General features: G+C 39.1%; 3 protein-coding genes across 3 annotated transcripts; 1 reads left to right on the forward strand and 2 right to left on the reverse strand.

The window, feature by feature from the left end:
• Positions 1-245: 245 nt before the first annotated feature.
• LOC111434540 (ATP-dependent Clp protease proteolytic subunit-related protein 1, chloroplastic) lies at positions 246-4,429 on the reverse strand. Its single transcript, XM_023071959.1, has 9 exons — positions 4,125-4,429; positions 3,606-3,721; positions 3,241-3,447; positions 3,041-3,145; positions 2,824-2,886; positions 1,156-1,267; positions 941-1,002; positions 686-868; positions 246-591 (listed from the first exon to the last, which is right to left on the reverse strand). The coding sequence occupies exons 1-9, from the start codon at positions 4,330-4,332 to the stop codon at positions 505-507; spliced, it is 1,143 nt and encodes a 380-aa protein (XP_022927727.1). The 5' UTR covers positions 4,333-4,429; the 3' UTR covers positions 246-504.
• Positions 4,430-7,608: 3,179 nt separating this feature from the next.
• On the forward strand, positions 7,609-8,407 carry LOC111434544 (zinc finger protein ZAT10). The gene has a single exon (XM_023071962.1). The coding sequence runs from the start codon at positions 7,633-7,635 to the stop codon at positions 8,242-8,244; it is 612 nt and encodes a 203-aa protein (XP_022927730.1). The 5' UTR covers positions 7,609-7,632; the 3' UTR covers positions 8,245-8,407.
• A 4,654-nt stretch (positions 8,408-13,061) lies between these two features.
• LOC111434640 (QWRF motif-containing protein 2) lies at positions 13,062-25,237 on the reverse strand. The gene is made up of 6 exons (XM_023072105.1): positions 23,437-25,237; positions 18,912-19,031; positions 14,165-14,281; positions 13,991-14,080; positions 13,658-13,765; positions 13,062-13,561 (listed from the first exon to the last, which is right to left on the reverse strand). Exons 1-6 carry the CDS (start codon positions 24,913-24,915, stop codon positions 13,481-13,483), a joined length of 1,995 nt encoding a protein of 664 aa, XP_022927873.1. The 5' UTR covers positions 24,916-25,237; the 3' UTR covers positions 13,062-13,480.
• Positions 25,238-25,711: the final 474 nt, after the last annotated feature.

Here is a 25,711-nt window from a genome sequence, read left to right on the forward strand (position 1 = left end):
TATGAGACATCCGAGATATCCCGACACTTCTCTTATTTAGAGAATTAGAGAATTTTCTTTAAATTTAAGTCTGATGTTCGAATCATAATAAAAAATATCTTATAGCACACTAAAGCGAATGAACAAACAGGCAGCTTGAAACGAAAGAACGTTCTCTAGCAAGGACTGGCGATGCGAAACAGGCAGCTTGAAACGAATGAACGTTCTCTAGCAAGGACTGGCTCGCATCGCATACGATTGCAAGAGCAAGAGCAAGTGTGAGTAAACATCACAAAATCATAATAACCTTAAAAACACAGAACTAGACCTAAATGAGAGAGAGTTTTTCAATATACAAACCGCCTATAAAGATCACATTGCTGATGTTCATTCATTAGTCAAGCCTTCAGAAGTAAACCAAAACACCCCACCCCAAGAAAGAAGGAATTATAAAGCCCATCCAGGGGGTAGCAGCTAGCTAGGAAAGAGTGGGGTTATGTATCCTTCTATTTCTACACTTCTGAATTACCTCAACCCGGATGGCGCGGCTTGTGGATTGCCTCCGGCTCCTTTCCTCATGGCTCTCGACTGCGCAAGCATATCGTCGTAGTTCTGATTGTAGAAGCAAAATGTTAGACTTGCGTGACGAAATTCAAAGCATCTTAAAAGAAAACGAGAGAGAGAGAGAAATGTATGTGATAATGACCCTCTTTTCGAAGGCAGAATCCCGCGAGCTGATTATCTTGTCTACAAGGCCATAGTCAATGGCTTCTTGGGGATTGAAGTACTTGGGTCGTTGAATATCTTTAGCAATCTCTTCCGCGGGTTTACCAGTTCCTTTAGCTAATAGCTCGATATAGTAATCGGTGTTGGCATCGAGTTCTCTGGCCTAAGACGAGTTCCAGGATAATGAGAGGGAGACACTGGCTAAAGCTCAACAGAGAGAGGGAAGTATGCGTACCTTAATCCACATATCTATGACCGCACCACTTGATCTACTAACTTTAGGCAGATACAGTTTAGCTGCAATCATGAAAGACAATGGTCAAAAAGGAAAGGAATGATCCTCGCAAGCCCGGAAAAAACAAGTTACCATAATCCTGGATGGTTGATGAGCATGCAGAATTATGCAAAATGAAAGAATTATGTATCAGTTTTAAGAGGCGAGGAACGTACCGGAGGAGTTAGGCTGGACAGCACGGTAACCCTTGGTTCCAAGTGACAAAAGCATTGCTGCTTGACCGAATGCCATTCCGCAGTTTATAGTATAGACATCCGGTTTGCAATACTACACAGATGTAAAAAGAATTAAGCTGAGACCTTGTTGATGGCATAATAAAAACAACGAAGTAACTAAATCATAAACTATTGATACGGTTTTATTTTGGCACATGTTTACTTATCATAAAATAATTTAGCAGCCGACGTTGATGGATTAATAAGCTATCATCAGGTAGGAGAAAATGTCTCTGGGTCCTCGGTTTACTTCCAATGTAAGAAAGCTTTACGTGATAAAGGGGATGAAGCTGGTATATTTCCCTTTTAATCCTTCATTCAAGGGACTATCTTCCACCATTTTGGATTCCACAAATATCAAGTTTGATCTCCCAGTCATTTGGAATTTCTTAAATTATAAATCTTTTTCCAATCATCACTTTAATCATCACTTTATGACCTGATATGGAATCTCACCTTAGTTGGAGAGGGAAATGAAGCATTCCTTGTAAGGGTATGAAACCTCTCTCTAGCAGACGCGTTTTAAAACCTTGAGGAAAAGTCCAGAAGGGAAGCCCAAAGAGGACAATATTTGCTAGCGGTGAGCTTAGGCTGTTACAAATGGTATCAGAGTCAGACAACGGGTGGTGTGCAAGCCAGGACGTTGGGCACCCAGAGGGGTGGATTGTGAGATCCCACATTGGTTGGAGAGGGGAACGAAGCATTCCTTATAAAGGGTGTGGAAACATCTCCCCTAGCAAACGCGTTTTAAAATCTTGAGGAACAACTCATCTACTTGGGCTTTAGCTTGCAAAAAAATAATAATAATAATAAATAAATATAAATAAAACAAAAAGAAGAAGAAAGAAAACTTCTTTCAATAGGTGTGTTTCATAAACTCGGTAAGCTGTGGAAGGTTAATATCCATCTTGAAGAAGACAAAGCTCTGTACCTGGCTCATCATACATGGGAAGAATTAACTCCGTACTCTTTAACCCAATATTAACTACTTCGAGCTTAGGTCCACATTGGTATACTAACTCTAGGGGCAGAGCTGGGTAATGTCGGGGCAAAAGAATCACATGCTTTGACATTACTCTTTTTCTGCTTATGTTTAGGGAGGTTTTTGAAGACCAGCCTAAAGTTGGTACTATCGGTCCATATCGGATGGAAATCCTTCTATAACTCCTGTTTTAGGATGAAGGAGGGCCATCATAGTACGCTGTTTTTTTCGCTATCTTAAGGAATATTTGACAGCAAGGAACACAAGATCTTTCAAGATGGGAATGCTCTCTATGGAAAAGATATGGCATATGCTCACTTCAACACTTCCTTTTGATTTCTGCCATGGATTCTTATAGAGATTTCCCTTCGCTTTTACTACCAGCAACCGGAGCTCTCTTGTAATATTGATTCCTGTTTGTTCATTTTTGGCGGCTCCTACGATGGTCGTTGCCTTCTTTTTATTTTTATAACCTCCCCAACTTCCATTTTTCTTACTGATCAATTTTTTTTTTTCTTTTTCAAGGAATGCATTTTACCAACAAATTCAAAGACCAGGTACGTAGTTATTCAATGACAAATATTGGACAAAAGGAATTAACTTCAGTTAAGGAAGAGACTACTTACAGCCATCATATCTGCTATAGCATATGCTTCAGTTTCGAATCCAACATTCTCCATCTTCTCATTCTAAGTTATCAACAAGCACCAAAGCAACAAAAACTAGGTCTTGAATATTAAAATAACAAGATGGTCAAAACAATGAAGATTACAACGATAGTACAAGCTTCGTTAGAACAGGAAATATAATACTTCATGGATTAAGGAAATATCAATTAATAACCTGCGTCCCCGGAGAGTTTATGTAGAGATATATAGGCTTTGATGGGTTATCATAGTCTAGCCACATAAACTGAGCAACAAGAAGCTCAGTCACTGCTGGTACGATCTGCATTTATTTCAACAAAATACAGTGATGTACCCCTGAGAAAAAATATCTTGCAAAGTAGAATTGAGTAAAGAATAAATATTTTAGTGGCTCACGGGCATGCCCAAATAGACTATACGAGCGTCCAAGAGCAAAGAAGGCAAATCAGGAGGAGCTGATTGGCGTCGCCCATATCCCCTTCCTCCCCCACGATACATACTAGCGCTCATACTATATTTTGATGGACCCTTTTTTCCATCCATGCCTGATAGACTCCACATTCCACCATTAGTCAAATAGCTGTGGGCGGATGAGATGCTTTCCTGCCAGGTAACAAGCAATCGTTGTGGTTACTAAAGCACAATAATAATGCTTGGCTTGAACAATACTGAGCTTCCAGCAAAAAGTAAATGTGCCTGTTTCTATGGATTTGCAAATTTATAGAAATTACTGAACTCTCAAGATCAAATGAGAAAAGAACCTCAGTAACTAATTCTGACTGTCGCCTGACAGGATTATCTTCTGTCATGAACATGTCCAGTTGTGAAGGTGTAAGGCCATAAAGTGATTGAGGAACGTTCTCGTAGTTCTCCATCACTATAAGAACAGGAGATATGGAGATTTAGGCAATGATATTGTTTATTTTCGTCAGGATCAAACTCATGAAAATAACGATGGAACTAGAATTAACAAAAGAAAAATGAACGTGGATTCAAAGACAACTCCCCAATGAGGTAGCAATTTCAGTTTACTGTCGACCAGTTGCACTCTGTCTTAAACTATTATTAATACAAGATTAAATTTACTCTCTCCAAAATCTCCGGCCATCGAAAGACCACCACAAATCATCAAGAACACATGAAAAGAAAACGCAGAACGAACAGAAATTTTCCAAGTTACCAAACAATCAATTAATTTCATCAGAAAACGAACGGAATCAAATAAATAACTTCAAATGATATAATGATTCCGGCCAGACAGTTCAATATCGGAAACTTACAGCCATCTTTGAGATTCTCTTCTCTGAATTGCTTAGGAATGTGGTCCATCGATTTTTTGGCAGAGGGAGAAAAAAAGTATCTGCGATATGAAGTTCTTGGGCGAGAGGAGGGGAAAGGGAGATGGGTACCGAAAAGAAATGATGACTTTGAGCTGCCGACGGCCAACGACGGCGTAGCAGAGATATGAAGAGGTGAAGAAGTCGCCATGGAGAAGGCCAGGTGTGAAGCTTGGCCGGATTTTGCCGATAAATTTTTTGAGGTCTTCGACTTCTTCTCTGATCGAGGTCACTCGCTGTTCTGCTAACAACAAAACAAAGAGAAAGGGAAACAAAACCAAAATTACACGGAACTACGCAATTGGGCTTTAAGCCCAAGCCCAAGCCCAAGCCCAGCCAAACGCTTGAGGCCCAATAGTCTCGCTATCTTTTGGGCTCTTACCTAACTCTTTAAACAAAATTCATTTAAAATTTTAAAATTGTTACCACGAAAAGAAAAACAACCTCTGTATCATACATCGATGTCTTATCTTTACCTGAAAAATATTAAACATGATTCGAATATTTAAAAATGCAATCATGATTTATGATGAGACCTATCTTTTCGTGATTGTTCTTGAGCTTTACATTCTCTTTTCGAGTAGGGTTGGATAGATAGTAATTCTCTACCCATGATTTACGCACGTGCACATAAACCCACTGGTAGGCTCATATACCCCTTAGGCTTGATTACAAGCTAGTGCATGCTCATGTTGCCGGAACCCAATGGAAGGAAAGAGGTGCTTATTGTAACATGGTATAACGTCCATACAAAACATACGGGAGAAGTATCTCATGCTCAATATTATCATACATGACTCAATAACGTTTCATAAGTAGAATGTGAACATAATATCATAACTTACATAGCATAACATACTGGAAGTACATGCATCACATCATACTCATAACATCTCATATAATCACAGTAAACATTACATAAACATAGAATAAAATAGGCCACAGGTATGTACCATGCCCTAAACTTAGTCGTGTCAATAGATTGGTAAATCCTCAAATGTCGAACAAAGAACTCCAAAAGAAAAGGAGTAAAGAACTCCAAAAGAAAAGGAGTAAAGAACTCCAAAAGAAAAAGGAGTCAAGCCTCCTCGAAGGTAGTAAAAAATGACCAAGACTCCAAAGGAGTCGAGCCTCAATAAAGGGAGGCGCACTTTGTTCGAGGGGAGGTGTTGGATGATGAAAGTTCCACATCGGCTAATTTAAGGAATGATCATGGGTTTATAAGTGAGGAATACTAACTCCATTGGTGTGAGACCTTTTCGGGAAGCCCAAAGCAAAGTCATGAGAGCTTATGCTCAAAGTGGACAATATCATACCATTGTGGAGAGTCGTGTTCGTCTAGCATATATCACTTAAGTTATCCAATTGAGTCTGCAAGTGTGTCACCATTAAGATCACGTATAAAATCTTGGCACAACCTTTTCATTTGTGAAAACGCTATTTTGAAAAGATAATGTCTTGACGGTGCCTCAACTTCTATAAATTCATCTTTATGCCTACGGATTAACAGAATAAATTAGGCAGAAACACAACTCTAATTTCAAAAACTACGTATCATTTCGAGTTAAATCTTCAACTTCAAGTTAAACAATAGTTTCGTTATCACGAAGTTATCGATTTTAGCGAACGTAAAAACAAATATATCACGATATATATATATATATATATATATATCATGAGATTATGAATGTGGTCTGTTTAATATAATATTTGAAAGTATAAAAAGATAATAAAAATATAAAATTAAAAGAAGTTGAGAACTAACTTGGTTATATTCGCCACGTATTTATACTCCACAAAAATATTAAACATGTTGAAAAGGGGTGTGGGAGTGGGTTACGTGGCAAGTGGTGGGTGAGCAAGATGCCACGTTGAGGGGTTTCAGTCAAAGAAGCCAATGAAATAAATACACGTGGTTAAGTGTGACAATTTATTTGTCGGTTACAGGACGCATGTGAACACGGCCCCATAAAAAGGAAAAGTACACGCGTTGAAGTGGCGAAATAGCAGCGCTTAGTGATGACGTCACTGACAGTTGGTGTCACGTAAACGTAGGGTGGAGACTCCACAAAATGCATTTAAAAATATGTTTAATAATTTTTTAATAAATTTATGAGTTATCAATTCTTTTATTAGATTTAAAATTTAACGCCCTATATATATTTTTCCTTCCATGGCTTCGGACCTTAAGCGAGATTTGTCTTTATCAATCAAACATAGTTCGTGCGGAATCTAAGCTTGTTCAACCACACACGCTGCCTGCGCATGTATGTTCAATCGTCTGTGACGATATCTCGAGACTCGGAATGGTGTCAAGACATATAAACCATGTCGATGGGGATCAAGATGACAAGATGAGAGCGACATGGCATTGAGAGACCTTGGACCTGAGTAGAGGCGTCTTACTTAAAGTGAGTTGGAGGGGTCATTCTAGGTGGTTTTGAGAGTTAGTTGTCCAAGTTCTCATCAAGGTAGTAGGCGAAATGGTGACGCTGGACTGCAATGTCCATCAATAAGTGAGATAGTATAGGGATATTTTAGTATTTTCATCGTTTTACCTACTAAATATAAAACTAAAAAATTAAAAAACTTATTAAATATAAAAATTTAAAATTAATTAGATAATATAAAATTTTAAACATGAATTAAAGAAAAACCATTTTAAAAAATTAAAAAAGGAATAAAAATAAATGGAAAAATGGGAAAAATAAGTTGGTGTGAGTTGGAAATGAAAGGGATTATGAGTGGAAGTGGAAGAAATAAAGGAAAATGGGATAAGAATACACGTGGGCGACAGCCGAAGTTTCTCCCTAAGTTTTGCTCTCTTTCCACTTATTCCCTCTCTCTCTCTCTCTCCCTTCATTTTTATATATTTATTTATTTATTCTTATTCTATTAAAATACATTAAACTCAAATATGCTTAAAAAAAAAAATTCAACCATTTTTTTTATAATTATTATTATTTAAAAAAATTTTATTTATCTATCGTACCTATCATATTAATAACTAAAATCTCATAAAATTCAAATATTAAACATTTAGCAGTCATAATTCATTATTAATATCAATTACGAACGTTAAATATTTTAAATACTTTTTATTTTTATTTAGGTTAGTCGAGCTGACCCATAAAAAAAAAAAGTCAATTTCATTTAGTAAAATGACAAAAAAAAAAAAAAGAATGAGGTGGAAATTAGGTAAGCAAATAAAAGAAAAAGGAAGACTCCACATTGGTCGAGGTGGCAGCTCAGAAAACTCCAACCATTCACTAGTACACTCTAGTCCTTCTCCCATTTAAAAATAAAAAATAAAAAAATAAAAAAATAAAATTTTGTTTTGACTTGGAAAGAGTCCCAGGCACCGCCATCGCTCCATTTCAGTTGACCGACCTTCCCCCCGCCCTTCCCCTTTATAACCCACCTCCCCCCTCCCTTCCCCTCAAACCCCACCATGGCCTTGCAAGCTCTCAATTCCCCGACCGAGCCATGGGTCAAGCCATCCAAGCGCTCAACCAACCCTCCGCTCGACTCCGACGACGAGCACTTAGCCTTTTCCCTTCTCATGCTCGCACACGGCGGAAACATCCCATCTCCCACAAAATTGCCTTATTCTTGTTCCCTTTGTAATAAGTCCTTCTCTTCTTACCAAGCCCTCGGCGGCCATAAGTCCAGCCACCGGAAATCAGACGCCGCCGCCGACACAGATTCCACCACTTCCGCCGTCTCTTCTTCTACAAGGACCCACCAGTGTTCCATCTGTTTCAAGTGTTTCCCCACTGGCCAGGCTCTCGGTGGCCACAAACGACGCCACTACGACGGCAACAACAATAAAACCCTCTCTGCTGGTTCCGATAGTAACGGCGACTCCACTCTCACGCACACCCATGTCCGGGACTTCGATCTCAACGTGCCGGCCTTGCCGGAGTTCTCGCCGAGATTCCCGGACAGTCACCGGCGAGAAAAAAGTCAAAGTCAAAGTCAAATCCGGGAGAAGTATGTGGAGGAGGAAGTGCAGAGTCCTCACCCGTCGAAGAAGCCGAGGCTTTTGCTTCCGGTGGAATGATTCAGATTCCGGCGACCCTAAATCCAATTTTTTTTTTATAAATATTTTTTGTTTGATTTTAATTATGGGTTTAGATTATTGGGATTAATTTGTTAGTGTACAAATATCAGTAATTTATTTATTGGGTGTATTTGGAAATTTAAATTATTGAAGAGATAATCATGATTATTTGATTTATTTTAATTAAATTTTAATTAATTAATGAACTTGGGTTTGGTTGTACAGTTCAAAACTGTGTTTTTGGTGGCTATGGGATAGAGGTTGACCTTTACGAACTGTCCTTTCCACTCGTCCGATGGTTCCTTTAACGGTCGATCCATTAAAAAATAAAAAATAAAAAGAAATTCCACATTTTATCAATTTTTAATTTCTACATTAAATTAATTCAGTTAAATGTTTAAACTTTTACAGTTAACTTTTTATTTTTTAATTAATTAAGGGTAAAAATTGTTTTTACCATCACTAAATTTTCTACCCAAACAATTCTTATTAAATAATAAATTTATTCCCATCTAAAAATTAGATTGTTCCAAACATCTATTAAAACACTATATATACAGCGGCGGACGACTAGAATTCATATTATGTATCAGAAGCTGGCAGGCATCGCTAGAGCATACTTCCCAACACAAAAGTTGGGATTAGAATAACCTTTGCCTCCGGCCTCTTATTGCTCAGGGCTGGATTGCCCCAAATGCCGACCTAAGAAGGACGCTTGCGGTGTGGTGAGGTAAGAATTTTGTTTTTCTACCTTCACTTTTTTGTTGACTGGGCTTTCGTATCCTCGGGAATGAAACTAGTGCTCGGGAGGAACGAATAACACATAAATCGAGGGCTATGCGTATCCTCAGACGGGATGGGTAGGAGCGGGTCGAGTCTATCGCCGTGTAATATATATATATAATTAGGAGTGTGGAAAACGCGGTTTAGTTAGTTAGAATGGGAAGGGGATTCGTTAACAACTCATAGACAGCAGAAAAGCCAACCTGATTGGTTAACAGTAATAAACGGCCACCAAAATATTCCATTATTTAAATATTCCCAAAATAAATGAATGACGCACCTCAATTCTTTCAAATATATTGAGGTTAAACATGTAATTTAACAATTTTATATATTTTTTAATTAATGGTATTAAATTTTTCACGTACATTTCTTGAGATCCAATATTGGTTGGAGAGAAGAATGAACCATTTCTTATAAAGTTGTGGAAACCTCTCCGTAACAGACACATTTTAAAATCGTGAGATTAACGACAATACATAACAGACAAAAGTAGATAATATATGCTAGCGGTGGGCTTGAACTGTTACAAATAGTATAAGAGCTAGTCATCGGACGATGCGAGACACTGGTCGGAGTAAGACTAGATCCCTCTCCATAGTATATGCGTTTTAAAACCGTGAAGTTGACGATACGTAACAGACCAAAGCGGACGATATTTGCTAATGTTGAGTTAGGGCTATTACAGACAATGTTCCATGCAATATGACTAAGTTTAGTTAATCATCATAGTATAATTGACCTCCACGAGAGACATGACGAGAGGCTCATGCATTATTTAGACATTTGTATGCTACTTAAGGGCACCTTTTGAACACTTCCAAGGTTTTGGGAAGCAGGGTATGCGTGTTAAGCTTGCTTCGAGTTGAGTTTTGGCCACAGAGTGCACGTAGGCACCTTTAAGACGTTTGTAAAGTTTTAAACGATCGGAAAACACATGTTAAGCTCAGCTAGACAACGTTCAAATTCATTTTGGTCCCATGTGACACTTTAGACACCTTTAAGCTATTTGAGCGCTTTTTAGATACTTTCAAAGTTTCGAGAAGTGGGGTAGATGCATTTAACTCATGTTGAATTGTATTTTTGTCTTAGATAACGCGCAAAAATGCTTTGAGGAGGTGGGTTACACACGTTAGTCTTGTCTAAAGAACGTTCAAATTTATTTCTACCTCCATGTGACGCTTAGATATTTCTAACACGTGAAATTTCTTTTGAATGAAGAAGGCACGTAGAAAAAAATTTAAACGATCATAGTTATCTCGAAGCAACTTACGCAGGAATAACTAAATTCTTCGAACGCTTCACTAATTGTACGACACTCTAACTATATGTATAAAGAATCTTCTCGTGCTGCCTCTTGCCTAATTCTTCTAGATACTCTGTCATCTATATCGTCCTCTTTTCAGGTTCAATTATCACCACGTACTCAACTTAAACAAATGAAAGAGCAACACACATTTATAAAGCGTGCACAACCAACTCACTGCTATTCCGTCTATAATGTAGATATATTTAGATGTGCTCTTCCTCGAGTCTACATCTCGACTAAGATCAGAATCACAAAACCTTGCAAAACTACTAGATGTACCTTTCAGATATTTCAGAAGTCAGTTCACAACTGCCTAATGTTCTTTCCCTTCGTTTGTCTTGTACTTGCTAAAAACTCTCACTACATGTGTTATATCAGGTTTGGTATAGATCATGACATACATCAAACTCCCAACTATAGAAGCGTATGAAACTGGTGTCAGGTGCTCACGTTCATCAACTATCTTAGGAGATTTCTCCTTTGACAATTTAATACGATTTGCCGAACGGGTAATCCTAGGTTTAGAATCATTCATCATGAATTTGGATAACGTTTTCTCACTGTACTACCTTTGGGATAGATTTAATGTGCAAATTAGATCTATCTCGTCCCAAGAATCTTACCATCAGTATATCACTCCCGTATAGGAATAGAAACACATAAGAACTAGTGTATTACTTGAAGAAACAACACGGATTATTTTCACTCCTATAGAAACCACTCTTTCACATGAAGGAGTCAAACTTCTTGTATCATCGTCTCGTGCTTATTTCAGTCCATACAAGCTTCTATTGAGGTTATAGATCATGTGTTCCTTGCCTGGAACTACAAACCTTTCCAAGTGCTGCATATAGATCTTCTCATCTAGATCTCCGTGTAAAGATGATGTTTTTACATCCATTTGCTCAAGTTGCAACAATACTAAAAAAAATTTGGATAGTAGTTATTTTCAGAACACGAGAAAAGATTTCAGCGTACCCAATGTATTTTCTTTGTGAATATTGTTAACTACTAACCGAGCCTCGAACGCCCTTTTTCTCATCTGATTTAGCCTTGATTTTGAACACCCACGTGTTCAATCGAGCTCTATTTCTAGTAGGCAACTCAGTCAACACCACATATTATTCTTTGAATTAAAATAACGTTTGACAATTATTTTTATTTAATTAAACTCAATATTATGTCTATTAGTTTTTATTTTTTTAAAAAAATACATCTTATTGAAATTTTAGTCCAATTTTAAAAACTAAAAACAATATAAATATTTATAAAGTATAATATGAAAATATTGATTTTTTTTCTCGACGTATATAAGTGGGCAACTAAATAGACAATACATTGGATTTAAACATCCAAGTCAACTGAATCCCTATTGTCTAACTCTGTAAGACACGAAACTCATTAAGTATTGACCCATAAAACGACATTATTATCCAGTTTCTAACCAACTTAATTGACCTTTAACACTTAAAATTTCGAGTCGTCTTATTTTATTTTAAATAATAGACTTTTGTAATGATAATGATACAAATGGAGGATTTTAAAGGTTAGTTTTGTTAGAATACTTTGGGTGACTAAGTTCACTAAAAGAAAGAAAGAGAGATTCAAATTTGGTAGGCTAATTATAAAGACCAAAGAGACTTTAATTAATTCAAGTGGTGGAAGCCCTAAGGCATCATAATGATACCATTTTGTTTTTGGTTTTGGACATTGACATTACCATTGCTATCAACTTTGTTCTTACCATTTGTTTGTAGAAAGCTTAAACACAAAATAAAAATAAAATGTTATAACACCTTTGTCGTATTATCCGTCTTTGAATAGCTTCCGAGAACAACATCGACACAACACACTCAATGGAAATGAACCCAGTAATTCGTCAAATTAACATGCAACTAAAACAATCAAAATCTTATGAACAGAAACAACCCAATTGAATTTACCGAAAGAAATGAGCCAAATAAATTTACTTGCTTGCACCAATGGTGGTGTGATGTCCCACATTGGTTGGGGGGAGAACAAACCACCATTTATAAGGGTGTGAAAACCTTCCCCTAGCAGACGCGTTTTAAAGCCTTGAGGAGAAGCCCAAAAGGAAAAGCTCAACTAGGACAATATTTGCTAGCGGTGGATTTGGGCCATTACAAATGGTATCAAAGCCAGACACTGACGACGTGTCTGCTTTCTCGCTGTTCCCCGAAGGGGGTAGATACGAGGCGATGTGCCAGTAAGGACGCTAGGCCCCAAAGGGGGGTGGATTTGGGGGCCGGTCACACATCCTTTGGAGGAAGGAAAGAGTGCCAGCGAGGACGTTGGGCCCCGAAGGGAGTGGATTGTGGGAGTTGGGGAGGAGAACAAACCACCATTTATAAAGGTGTGGAAACCTTCCTCTAGCAAATGCGTTTTAAAGCCTTAAGAGAAAGCCTAAAGAGGACAATATCTGCTAGCGGTGCATCTGGGTCGTTATAGGTGGTGTGGCTGAGCAAGAGTGAGTTCAACAATCGGCTTATGTTTTTGGTCGCACGCGTAAAAGCATGATTAGTTCCACAAATTTCACTACACTGACTATAGTAAACTCTCTCTCGTTGTACCAAAATGGAGATTTGATTTAAACAACTAGGTACAACATCATATTTTACAACTAAAGAGGGTACGACACAACTATGAGGTACATTAGCAAGTGTTACAATAATACGTAGATGAATTTAAACGTTTAGATATATACTTTTGTCTAAACGTTTGAATTATCACCATCGTATCATGAAAGTACAACGATAATAAGAATGCACAAACTACAAGAATCATCAAATGATGAGAACATTACATATATACACATTCAACGTTGACATTTACTTGTTGCCTAAAGGGATAAAGAATTGCAGCACTTTTACACAGCTAATCAAAGGGATGCAAAGCCATTCCCTACAATCTTTCTTTTCCTTTTTCCAGATACACAGAGATACACATAACAACAATAGTGAAGAAATATCAAAGCCACCAAACCCAGATCCTAAATACCACCAATTTGTTCTTGTTACTTCAGTCTCGGCCTCCATCGGGTCGAAAAACGAAAAGGGGTCCGTGTAATGTTAGTAGAATAACGGGTGAGGAGTTGAGTCAAATCATCGGATCATATCAGTTCTTCTACACGTATTTGTTAGGCTGCTGTTTCGTTGGAAATCGATTCAGTTGCAATATGTGTGTTCGCAAGCTACAATCTTTCACCTATTCATAATGGACACCAAACAGTACAATAAAAAGAAATGCAACACATGAACAGTTCACTTTTCGGAGTACTGAAACTGCATGACCGCGACATACCTGCATGGCTGCTAGCGTCGACAAAAAATCTTCACATTGTTGAAGTAAAATCCGTTCCTTCGCCGTCACCTTAACCAGTTCAGCCACCACGGAGTTCGTTTCTTCTACCTGTGAACAAGCCAACCATTTCTAAGTTGAGCTATGAAAAGAGTCAAAGGAGAAGGCTCATCAATCTTCCTATTTCCTTGGCTATGCTATCTAATAACAACACAAAGCCCCAAAACAAACCTAAATTGAATCTATAGTACATCGCATTGTGCTGTCTATTCATAACTTTCATGCAGAAAAATGTTCAAAGTTTCTCACGAAGGTAAAAATTCTAAAACGCAGCACCTTAGATGATAGAGAGCAAATTGAGGATGCCATTGCTTGCATAACATCAACAGCTGATCCAACAGCATCCTTCAGGTTCTGAATATCCGCCTGATAAAATAAAAAAATGATTTATTTTCTTCACATTTGAGCCTTTATTGAATTGCTTTCAATGAAAACTGAAAAGGCACATACTATTGATTTCCCAACAACTGGGAGCCGTAGAGTACTAGCCTTCAAAGCCTCGGTCGCTCCAAGCATGGAGCTCGAGTGATCTCTGTCTAAAAGAGCCCACTCTTCCAAATAACTTATCTATAATCAAATCATTTCAGTTGAAGAAGCTCATGTCAGAATTTGGAGAAAATTTAACATAATATTGATAGTTCACAACGACACGAAGTTACCACCAAAATAAACTAGGAAATTACGGCCATTTTCAGAATTACATTATCCTTTTGTCTTAATGAATAAGAACACTGTGAAACAACACGATTCAATCTATTATATTTAGTTCATTGTGGCAAGAGATGGAGTGTTGAAGATAAGTTCAAAAAGTAAAGAGAATGGTCACCATGTTGATAGACCCCCGGTAACTAATGTGCATCATAGTAAACGGGTACACAATGAGTCAAGTGTTTGAGCTAATATATTAAGAGGAAATGTGGCTAGTTAGTCTCGCAAGGTATAAGCACATGATAATCCCTGTGTGAGATCCCACATTGGATGGGGAGGAGAACAAAACATTATTTATAAAGGTGTGGAAAGCTCTCCCTAGCAGACGCGTTTTAAAACCTCGAGGGGAAGCCCGAAAGGGAAAACTCAAAAAGGACAATATCTGCTAGCGGTGGGCTTGAGCGGTTACACCGTGAGTACATGTATAACAGACTCTTTTCCCTCTCTCCAAAAGTACCACAAAACTGCACACACCTTGGCTTGTAACAAAAACCTTAACTTCTCAAAAAAGGGGGGATGGAGAAGGAATATCTTGATCATCTATCTGCAATCCCTATGTCTATGCAAATATGAATCAAACTTCTCAATGTATGAGATTCAAGCTGTATGAGTTAAAATCATAGCTCCAAAGTATATGGTCAAGATCTTAAATCGCCTCCACTCGATATAGAATGAGTCACAGTGGCTCAATCAAATTGGGCACCTTTCTCAAAACGTGATCCGAAGTGTTAGCTATTGCGTGGAGAATCTACCACACAAGAAAGTTAACCTTCTAGGAAAATTCCACCTTCCATAACGAGACAAAGGCTAACTGGTCGAAGGAGATGGATTAAAAAGACGAGCAAAAAACGATTTACAAGAAAAACCTTTGGACGGTCTAGGACTCCAAATACAAACATCCATTCTCCTTGAATTACAATAAAATTCCCCAATCAAAGAAAGAAGGGCTATAATATATGTCAAGACAATGGAACCCCAATAAAGGTGAAGGCAAGGTGCTAGAATAAGATAGAACAAGTCATCCAATGATTCCTCATCAGAGAAAAATAAAATAAACAAAAAACAGAGCAGAAAATCTATCTCCAACCACTTATTCCCCAGAAAAATGTATCCCTCCCATCACACACCAAACAATGGATAAAAAGAGAAGAATGGAAGCTCCTCATGGTTTCTGTAAGTACCTTTAATCCCACCCAAGATCCGATCCATTCATGTCATGACACACTCATGATGTGTCATGACAAGCCTTGAGAAAATTCCAAAGTCTCATATACATTTTTCGCTTGTCTTTGTAGCTTCTTCAGACCTTAGGCAAGATTTTCCTTCGCCAACCTAACACAACTCGACTTGTGCGGATTCCAAGCTTGTTTGACCACACATGCTGCCCATGCATGCATGTTCAATCATCTGCGACTCTGGCCGACTTGCCTCTACACTAGATCAAGTCATTCGGCTTGACAGTGCCTCTACTTTAAGCCAAGAGCTCTCAAGTGCAACATCACATCTTAGTCATCATCTTGATTCCCAACAACACGACCATGCATCGTGATGTCATCCCATGTCTTAAGACAACTCGGCCATCTTGGCTTGTTCGAACATGTCATGTCATGTCATTTATAGATTCTTATCAGAGCATGAATCCTCTCGTGTCCATGTCAGAGCATGAATCCTCTCGTGTACATGTCATGTCATTTATGGATTCCGTCCCGGATAGCAGTTGCATATACCAACCTCCGACTCATAAGATAGGGTGTAATGCTCGCACACTCATGTCGTTAGACATTGTCCTTGAAAGACCCATTTCAAAGGAAGATGTCCGAGACACTCGTCTCGCAATGCTCATCCATGCCACAAGGTAGCTTGCTTAGGCCATGGGGCCCAGGGGTGGTGGAGAGCTCTAACGTCATGCCTCCTCCTAAGGTACATTTGGAGACATTTCCAATCTAGCAGGTGTAGACATGATTTTAGTGAACAGTCATATGGTGTCGTGGAGCATCTGTCTAGTATCTGATTGACACCAAATTTAGCAAGCTTTCATATTTCATATAGACGGACTACTCCAGAGCCACATGCCCAAATTCCCTCTAGAACCCTGACTTTCGAGGTCAAGGCCCGAGGTTCTACTCGGCTCTTCAACAAGTCTATCTTTGACATTCATGTCGACATCGTTGCCTTTGTCTCGCCTATGCCTCATCTTGGCTTCAATGCGTATCTTTTATGGTGTGTTAGGATGATGCACCGTCCTCCTTAGTCGCTTCACGGCACTTATCTGTCGTGGCGCTCACACGGTCGGATAGGCGCCACTTGAGGGTTGCGATTGTCACTATGTGAGGGTCACAACCTACTGTATTGTTGAGACAATTCAAAATGAAGTGGTCCATGCTTGCTCTCAATGACCTTTGTCGTAAGTGTAAGATGCATGATGAAAACACCCGTCACTTAGACAAAAGGGCCTTGTAACAGGCCTAGTGTTGCCTATATCTAATCCCCCAAGGTCCTACTTGCTTTTTCACCACCTCCAATTTGACTAAATGTGATCCATCCATTAATGAAAATCGAGTACTTCAACAACCTAGTAGCTTTAAACCTAAGACTTATTTAAACCTAAAGCCTTTTTTTTTTTCCGCAAGAACTTTATCCAAGAATGTTTAGTTCACATGGTCATACACCCAAAGAGGACAATATCACGAGGGTTTATGCCCACATTAGTTAGGAAACGGACATATCCATTAATTAAAAATAAAGAAAACATCCCCCTTGGTACGAGTCCTTTTAGGTGAAACAAAAATAAAGTCATAGGAGTTTATACTCAAAGTGAACAATATCATTACATTGTAAAAATGTGGGTTTCATTATCATTAATAAGTAGTTTTTGGAGAATTCCCCAAACTTAGGTCTACAAAATTCTTGTGGGCTCGAATGATGAACAAAGAAGTTATGAGCCATGGAGTCATAGTGATGGTGATCCATGGTTGAGAACTATCAGACAAACGATGTATGAATTCACTAGGGATAGAGAGTTGGACATATCGATAACTATTTGATGAGAGACCTTATGTTTTCTATTTGATGGAAGGATTGTGGAAATGTGATCAAAAGTCTCACATTGGATAAGGGAAGATCCATAATGTATCAATAAAGCACAGCATCTCCATTGGAATGGAGCATTTTAGGTGAAGCCAAAAGTATGGCCCCAAAAGCTTGTGCCTAAAAGTGGATAGTACCGTACCATTGACAAAATGAAGAGCATTTATTGTCCCTAGTAGTGCTTCGAGGAAGATTTCATGGTGGCTGAAAGTAACCTCATTAGGAATCACCCCCCATTCACAAATGACTATTCGACCATCAAGAAAGATAAAGGTTGCGCATATCTTTAATATTATCGAATCTTTTGAGCTCTTTACCAGTCCAAATATGAACCAAGCAACTAAGCAAGACTTCAATATAGGCCAGAGAAGTTGCTTACTCAAAAGTTCTTTACCTAGCCTCTCTATTATCTCTAGCATTGAGAAATGCCCCATAACTTACTTATGCTTCCACCAAAAGAGAACCTAAAGCGACCTACACTTCGGAATTCAATTATTGAAAGATGCAGGATTTAGCGTTCGAGGAGATCAACAGTCTTGAAGGAGACTGTCATCCAAGCCTTCCAATGTATTTTATATGTCTACTTTTCTTTCGCCTAAGAGTAGCTTTTGATAATCGAAAAACTTAAGAGAGGTTTCTATTGGGATTGATCACGAAAAAATGAGGGGGAGCTCATCCAGTTAATGAGAAGAAATGAGGAATCCCACAGTATTGGGAGGTCTAGATGAAGATAACATTGAGTTGAAAATCATTCACTCTTGACCAAAAGGCTTCTGCCTTTTTCGATGTGGAAAAACTCACAATGGAGGAAAACAGAGGTTGACGATTATGGTGTTTCTAACAAAAATTGGTGGACAGATTTTGCTTCCCTCGTCCCTTTTAAAGGCACTTAACTAGAAAATATTGAAAACAAACTCCCACATAAAACATATGGCTTGCGAGAGTGCGTTGGAATACATACATTTTTATAGGAAAGATAAAATCCTTATAGATCAAAACAGATTCACACAAAAAAAAAAGAAAAAAAAAACGAGAAATCAACTCAACAAGCGGAATTACAAATGCGACTTTTATCCTTGATGGTCAGGTGCTGCTTATTCAACCCTCAAATCATTTGATGGTGAAGAGCTCTACTCAAAAGAAGATGAATAATTTGGGCATCAATGATTTATGTCAGTGTTAATACATTAAACCTCTATGGGCATAATGCAATGGCACTTCAAGTGTCCTTTAGAAGAACAATGCATTTGTTTTCTCTGAGCCTGAAGAAAAGATATTTACAAAGTTCTATTGCAATTTTCTTTTTCTATGTGCTATATGCAAGTTTGAAGGCATCTAAAGAGCCAAATGATAAACCAAATGACATTCTTTGGGAGAAAAAGAAAAGGGTTCTGAATCTTACTTGTCCCTTGAGGACGGATGTCAGCTTCAATTTTTGCCGTAGTAATAGTAACTTGATTCTTTTAAGTGTGACAGTATGCCGTAGTTCTGAGATAGTGACCCATGCATTCCAAACATTCCTCTGGTGCATAAAAAGAAAGATAAGAAATATAGTGGATTAAATATACGCAAACAAAAATTAAGGCTAAATTATTTTTAAAAAAATATCCTAAACTTTGTTTTTCAAACCCTTAGAAAACTAATAGGAAATGGGTTCAATTCATGACAGCCACTTAATATCCTATGTGTTTCCGTGTCAACCAAATATAGCAGGGGTCCAGATGTTGTCTAATGAGATTAGTCGAGGTGTGTGCAAGCTAGCCAAGGATACTCACCGATATAAAAAACTTAAAAATAATAATAAATGTTTCAAAAGTACTCTTTGAGTAGAAAAGTGTTATAATGTTGATTAATCAACATGTTTGAATGTAGTTTTGGAACGTTTACAAGGTAATACTACAACTTTTGAAATAATAGGAATATTAAGAAGAAGATACTATTTGTTAATATATTTTAAACCAAACCATTTTCCCCAAAATGCATACCCCACATCATAACCAAACCAACCACAGTAATTTAATGTTCTTAATTATTCTAATTACAGACAATACAAATCATTGGACCCTTGCATATCAGGACTAGCAAAACCAACTTGTATCATCAAAATATAGATCAGGGACTTGACTGAAATCCCAAGCCTCCAACCCGTTTGACCTTTGGTCGGAAAGAGACAACGGAAACCTCGCAGAAGAAAGAGTTAGTAACGTCCATGTTGGATAGTACCAAAAGTAGTTCCCTCGTATGGAGGATGGATTAAACAAAATAGCATCAACTTGAACAATTATAATTCGCCAATTTCATGAGTGTCCTGTTTTCAGCTGTATTCTCCTAAGCATGATGCCAAGAAGGAGAAGAAGAGATACTAGAATGGAAATGAGGGGGTCCAGAAACATGGTTACCTAGTTAGAAAGGGAAAGCCATTTACACGGACAAGAGAATATCAAATGTACGAAAACGGAATCGACGGTGTAAACCAATTTGAAAAAGGGGGAAATGATCATTGATGAGACAATTAGAAACGAAACGGGCAACTCTCATCAATTGGTTGACAAGGGAATAAGTTGACGGATTAGAAAGTGACAAAATTAGAGCTGCCATTTTTATGGACTGGAGATTTTACAACTGGAGTAACGTTAGAGGTCATTGTGATGATGGAGGAGAAGAAAGAATCCATTATCATGAGTTTATTGGATGAAGCAACAGTGTAGTACTGACTAACAAAACATGGAAGGAATTTAAAGAAACCGTATTCCTCTATTTTGATTATAGAAAGAATGAATATTGTATGAGCAGTCTAGGGCTCTAAGCAAGAAGCAGCATTAGGGACTACCCGTAGTTCCAAATCATTATCGCAGCATAACGAAACGTACTAAACATAGTGTTTAAGGGTGATTCCTTTAAATGGGTAGCAATTCAAGATCTGGGAAGAGTATTGAAAGGTGATTCACTATTTTAAAAAAATGAAACTTTTCATTGAATAAATGTAAAGTTACATTAACTAATGCTCAACATCTAGGCAGGGGACTGAATATTAAGGGTTGATTGGGTTGGGCACGTGGCCATCACTACTGAAGGACATCAACACTTGAGCCAAGGGAAGAGGCCATATGGAGGAAACATTGGTTGAGCATATAATCATGGTTTCAGGCCTCCCTTCATGCCATGATCCCTAATAAGGTAGTTTGAATGAGTCTGTGTCTTCAATCTTTAGAAAGACAGCGCTCCCCCGTTCATGTAACTTACCTGTTATTTTTCATCCATGAAGCTCCAAGAAATGGGGATTCCCACCGAGGAAGACCGAGATGTTTCCTAGGCCATCAGGTAGGAGCATAATGAGTATCAGGGTAGCGATTGAGATTTAAAATTAACCAGCTCTAAAGAAATATAGTATGGGCAAACTGTCCAAATCTCTCCAAATCCCTAAAAGCTCTTTTGTTCCACTCGAGCGAAAGAATGTTCATAGGCCAATTATAAATCTAGTGGCCTAATCAACCAGCAAACTCCTCCAAGCAATTGGTATCCTCTCACTAGACAGTGAATTGGTCGTCGAGACCAAAAACCAATCTGAGCACATGAAGTGTACAGACTTTGGAATGGTGTGTCAAACAAACACCAAGGAGCTATCAATTCATTGGAGGTGGTTTCATGAAATGAACCTCCGCCAACCAAAAAACTTCTCAAAACATATACTTTTCAGCCCTTCAAATGCATCCTACTCAAACAATCTGCAACAATGACCAACGGAATAAAAGAATATGGTCGCCTCAAAGCAATGAATGTCCACTCAATCTACCATTAAGAATAACTGAGTAATTAACACTCAGAGATGCACCCGTAGATTCACTTCCTTCATTTACCACCAAACCATTTAGCTTGAGAACAATTTTTAAGAAAGACCAATCAACTTTGTTGCAACACGTAGGCGTTCTCCGAGTTACCATTTGAACTCAGGACCCTACAAAATACATTTGATTGCAGTCATCCACCACCCCGTTAGCCACAACAAGGGAATTAATAATTTGTCTCTTCCCCACAAAAACATACTAGAAGGTGAAAATAGTTACAGGAAGAGTGGATTCCTGCCGCGCTTATATTCAATCCCGGTCAACGAAGTGAACTGCCTTTCCTGCCGCGCTTTAGCACATTGCTCACCATTTTCTTGCATACTATCTTCCAAATTATTTTCCACTATTTGAAACTTTCCTTGTGGGTGAAGCCATAGAGAGATTCACAAAATTCCACCACCTTTAGCTAGTTGATTACAGACACTTTTGAACAGATCAATAAAAGAACCTACTTTGGCATATATAAAACCACCAAAAGTGGAACATCAATAGCACCTACCAGACCAACTTTTTTCAATTCTCATGACATTTCTTTCATGCTTTATCATAATAGTACAAACATTTTAAAAAATGACTGATCATTCCAGCCTTAGCTTTCCAAATGCGTTTAACAATGTCGATTAACGGACCCACTTATAAGACAATTTTTACAAAAATCAAGTAAACACTTCAAACAAGCCAAAAATGTGTTCAGAGAAAAAAGACAAACATTAGATTAGTGGGATCTAATTCTCTTTTCCATAGAAGAGAGGTCTAATAAAAATCTCATTCAAAAATGAAAGAAGAGGAATCATATCATTGGAGTCTCTATCATAGGAATGTCTGCTAAGATCAGGCATAAAAGAAGATGCTAAGTTTCCCTTTTCATCGATGAAATTGATTGCTTCTTATCAAGAAAAAGCTTACACTAGATCCTATCTGTTAAGTAGAAGGTGGCATAGAAGATAATTCATGTGATGTCTCACATTGGTTGGGGAGGAGAACAAAAGACCCTTTATAAGGGTGTGGAAACCTTCCACGCGTTTTAAAGCCTTGAGGGGAAGCCCGAAAGGAAAAGCCCAAAGAGGACAATATCTGCTAGCGGTGGATCTGGGTCGTTACTATAGTATTAGAGTTAGACACCGGACGATTTGCCAGCCTTCTTGCTGTTCCCCAAAGGGGGGTAGACACAAGGCGGTGTACCAATAAGGACGCTGGGCCCCAAAGGGGGTGGATTTGGTGGCGGTCCCACATTGATTGGAGAAAGGAACGAGTACCAGCGAGGACGCTGGGCCCCGAAGGGGGGTGGATTGTGATGTCCCACATTGGTTGGGGAGGAGAACAAAAGACCCTTTATAAGGGTGTGGAAACCTTCCCCTAGCATACGCGTTTTAAAGCCTTGAGGGGAAGCCCGAAAGAGGACAATATCTGCTAGCAGTGGATCTGTGTCGTTACAATTCATGAGTAGTTTCATTGCAGTAAAGGAAAGAAAAAACATAGAATCCCCATTGGATCATACATCCCAAACACAACCATCGATTCAATTTCCCAAGGGCAAGGGAAAATGTGAAGCATTTGCTGCCTTGAAAAATATACTTCCAAGAACAAAACTACATGTCTTAAGATTCTTTATCAGAGTAAGAATCTCACCCAAAATACTCAAATCCCCAAGACAAAACTCTCCAAAGAAATCTGTAAATCATATCCCTAATAGAGGGAAAATATTCAGGTCGACCAAGCTAACAATACTTAAACTACCAAAAGACAATGGCATCACAACCAAATAGAGACCACGTGAGATCTCCCTCTGTCCATCCATCCCGACCCGTAGGAAGTTCCCCGTGAAAGATTCAGTAGCAACTAAATAAGCAATTTAAGATGAATTCTAGAAGAGAGAATTGATCTAAGGTAGTCGATATGGCTACAACACCGGATACGATTCAAGTCCAACTTTTAGATGTAACAACCTTAGATAGTGTCCATCAAGAACAAAATGTAAGTTAACTGCAAGTAGTAGACATTGAAAACCTCACGAATATCGTGGAATTAGGCAAAACCACAGAATTCATCAAAAGGGTAAGATATTCAACACAAAATTAGTACCTCTGCGTTTAGTCTCTGCAGCATGAACGTAGCATCTGCCCTTGCGTTCACAAACCGCCATTGCAAGTAACGGTTATGCTGAAGCCTCAATACATGTGCATCAACAATGCGATCTTCCCCCATCTTCCCCCTCCGGATATCAACAGAGAAACTGAGAATGGAGGGCGTACTAATAGAGTTACTAACCAAGGATCCACCGACACCATTTCTCGTCCTGGAAGGACTAGAAATCCCCCTTGATGGTGATGACACAGAAGAAGTCCAAAGCTTACTTGGGGATGGAGGCCTGGCGCCACCGCGAATAGGGGAAGCCATTGTTCGTGGTGATAAAATTGGCCCATCACTTGAGAACCGTTTTGACTGATTAAACTTTGATGGGGCTCCCAATCTCGCTCCAGGACTAGTCGATAAAGGAGAACCAGGATCATGCAAGCGCCGCAGCCTGCTGTTGGTCTCTTGCCAAAACCTCGCAGATACAACAATCCCTCGAGGCCCATTTCTTCCCTTGGCAACCGAACCACAATCTTGAACGCCTGAAGTACTGCCGGAGGAAACACTGTCCGTATCAGATGTAGTGAGATCAGAGGGCACAGAAGACTCGTTCACAGAATCGGCATCTGGGCTTTGCCGAACGGTCTTCAACAACTCGGGACTGCTTAAATCCAAGCTCAATCTGCCATCAAAAGAAGCTCTTCTACTGTCATCTAGCATTGTTTGCTGTAACCCCCGAACCACCATCCCAGATCCAATTCCATTCACTTTCTTCTGCTCACCACTGCAATCCAAACTCCTCGACAACGGATTCCCCTCCAAATTAGCATGCCGGTTCCTCGCCGGCCAGCGATGTTGATCAAGTAATTTCGAATTCTCCACCTGAACTCCAGAGCCATCGCTCTTATCCCTAAGTGGAGTCGCCCGACGCCGTTCCGGCGTCGAACCCTTCCTCGCATTACTCAAACTCGGCGTCGAAGTAGCCTTCGTCTTACTAATCGGAAGCGAAAACGCCTCTCCTTGAAAAGAAACCGATAAACTCCTCGTAGAAGTAACCAAAAGCTTCGCAGCCTCAGTCGCATTACCGTGTCTCGATTCAATAACCGGAGTCATCGACCGAGGCGCCGTTGGTCGCCTCCGGTCCACCGATTGGGACCGCTTAGGTCCCAAGGAAGGCAATGGAGTAGACGCAGGGGTCAAATTAGTGGACCTAGATAGCAATGGAGACGGAAATCGGCGAGAAGAAGCCGAAGACGAAGTAGTCGAGGAAGTAGAAGTAGAAGTGGAAGGCGAAGGAGACATATACCTTGAAGGAACCTGTCTACCTCTGGGTTTCCGATTAAGAACTCCATTGTCCTTCTCAGAAGGCAACAATGGAGGCCTGGCTTGATTTCTAAGATGATCTTGCTGGTGTTCATGACGTTGATTGGTAGAGATTTTGGGAGTTGGAGAGTGGGCCGAAGCTGCTCCAGAAATGGCAGCCACCATTGATGCAAGAAAGCAACCAGAAGCTCGATTTCGTCCGTTTTTCTCACAGTTGGAAAGAGAAAAACGAGGATCTCAGTGAAGAATTCACCATTTTGCAAAGAAAAAGATTCAGGAAATCCCAGACAGAAGAAGGAAGAGGGTTGTTGAAGGTGGATTGAACATGTTCCGTAGAAGAGAGGAAATCAATGGACATGGAAGGGAGCCCGGCTCGCTGTGTGTGTGTCCCCGTCAAGCTCACTTCCGTCTCCTCTGGGCTAGAGCGAAAGAGTAGGTGACAGACAAGATTTGAGAGCTCCGCTGCCTCATTACAGAAAGAGAGAGAGAGTTACATAAACTACTTGTATTTATACACTCTACACTCCTTTCTTTTTGGGTTTATGGGACTCTTTCTAGAGACGTTACATAATTTAATTAATCCCTTCTTTAAATATATATACATATATAAATACTCTCTAAATATTTATATATATTTCAAAAGAATTAGATATATGTTAGTATGCAACAGACCGAGAGGCATAAGGATCGATCTACCACCGATAAACAACCGTAAATTAGGGTGTCATCGCCCAAACCTAGCATATATTTAGCTCGTTATGTATCGTTGTTGGCCTCGGGGTTAAAACGCGTCTGTTAGGGAGATGTTTCTATGCCCTTGTAAGAAATGTTTCATTCCCCGTCAGTTTCACTGTTAAAATGCGTCTGTTAGGGAGATGTTTCCACACCTGTTACGTATCGTCGTTAGTCTCACGGTTAAAACGCGTCTGTTAGGGAGATGTTTCCACACCCGTTACGTATC

This window comes from Cucurbita moschata, unplaced genomic scaffold, assembly GCF_002738365.1.
Source record: "Cucurbita moschata cultivar Rifu unplaced genomic scaffold, Cmos_1.0 Cmo_Scf00045, whole genome shotgun sequence".
NCBI classification, from domain to species: Eukaryota; Viridiplantae; Streptophyta; class Magnoliopsida; order Cucurbitales; family Cucurbitaceae; genus Cucurbita; species Cucurbita moschata.

Bases quoted from the DNA above. Each gene is read 5' to 3' on its own strand.
- LOC111434540 (XM_023071959.1), bottom strand. From the start codon at position 4,332: ATGGCGACTTCTTCACCTCTTCATATCTCTGCTACGCCGTCGTTGGCC. The intron at 3,448-3,605 runs GTTCTTTTCTCA...GTTACCTGGCAG, and splicing joins AGTCAGAATTAGTTACTGAG to GAAAGCATCTCATCCGCCCA. The intron at 2,887-3,040 runs GTTATTAATTGA...TTGATAACTTAG, and splicing joins TAAACTCTCCGGGGACGCAG to AATGAGAAGATGGAGAATGT.
- LOC111434544 (XM_023071962.1), top strand. From the start codon at position 7,633: ATGGCCTTGCAAGCTCTCAATTCCCCGACCGAGCCATGGGTCAAGCCA.
- LOC111434640 (XM_023072105.1), bottom strand. From the start codon at position 24,915: ATGGTGGCTGCCATTTCTGGAGCAGCTTCGGCCCACTCTCCAACTCCC. The intron at 14,282-18,911 runs GTAAGATTCAGA...ATTTGATTATAG, and splicing joins CATCCGTCCTCAAGGGACAA to ATAAGTTATTTGGAAGAGTG. The intron at 13,562-13,657 runs GTATGTCGCGGT...CATTATGAATAG, and splicing joins CGACGCTAGCAGCCATGCAG to GTGAAAGATTGTAGCTTGCG.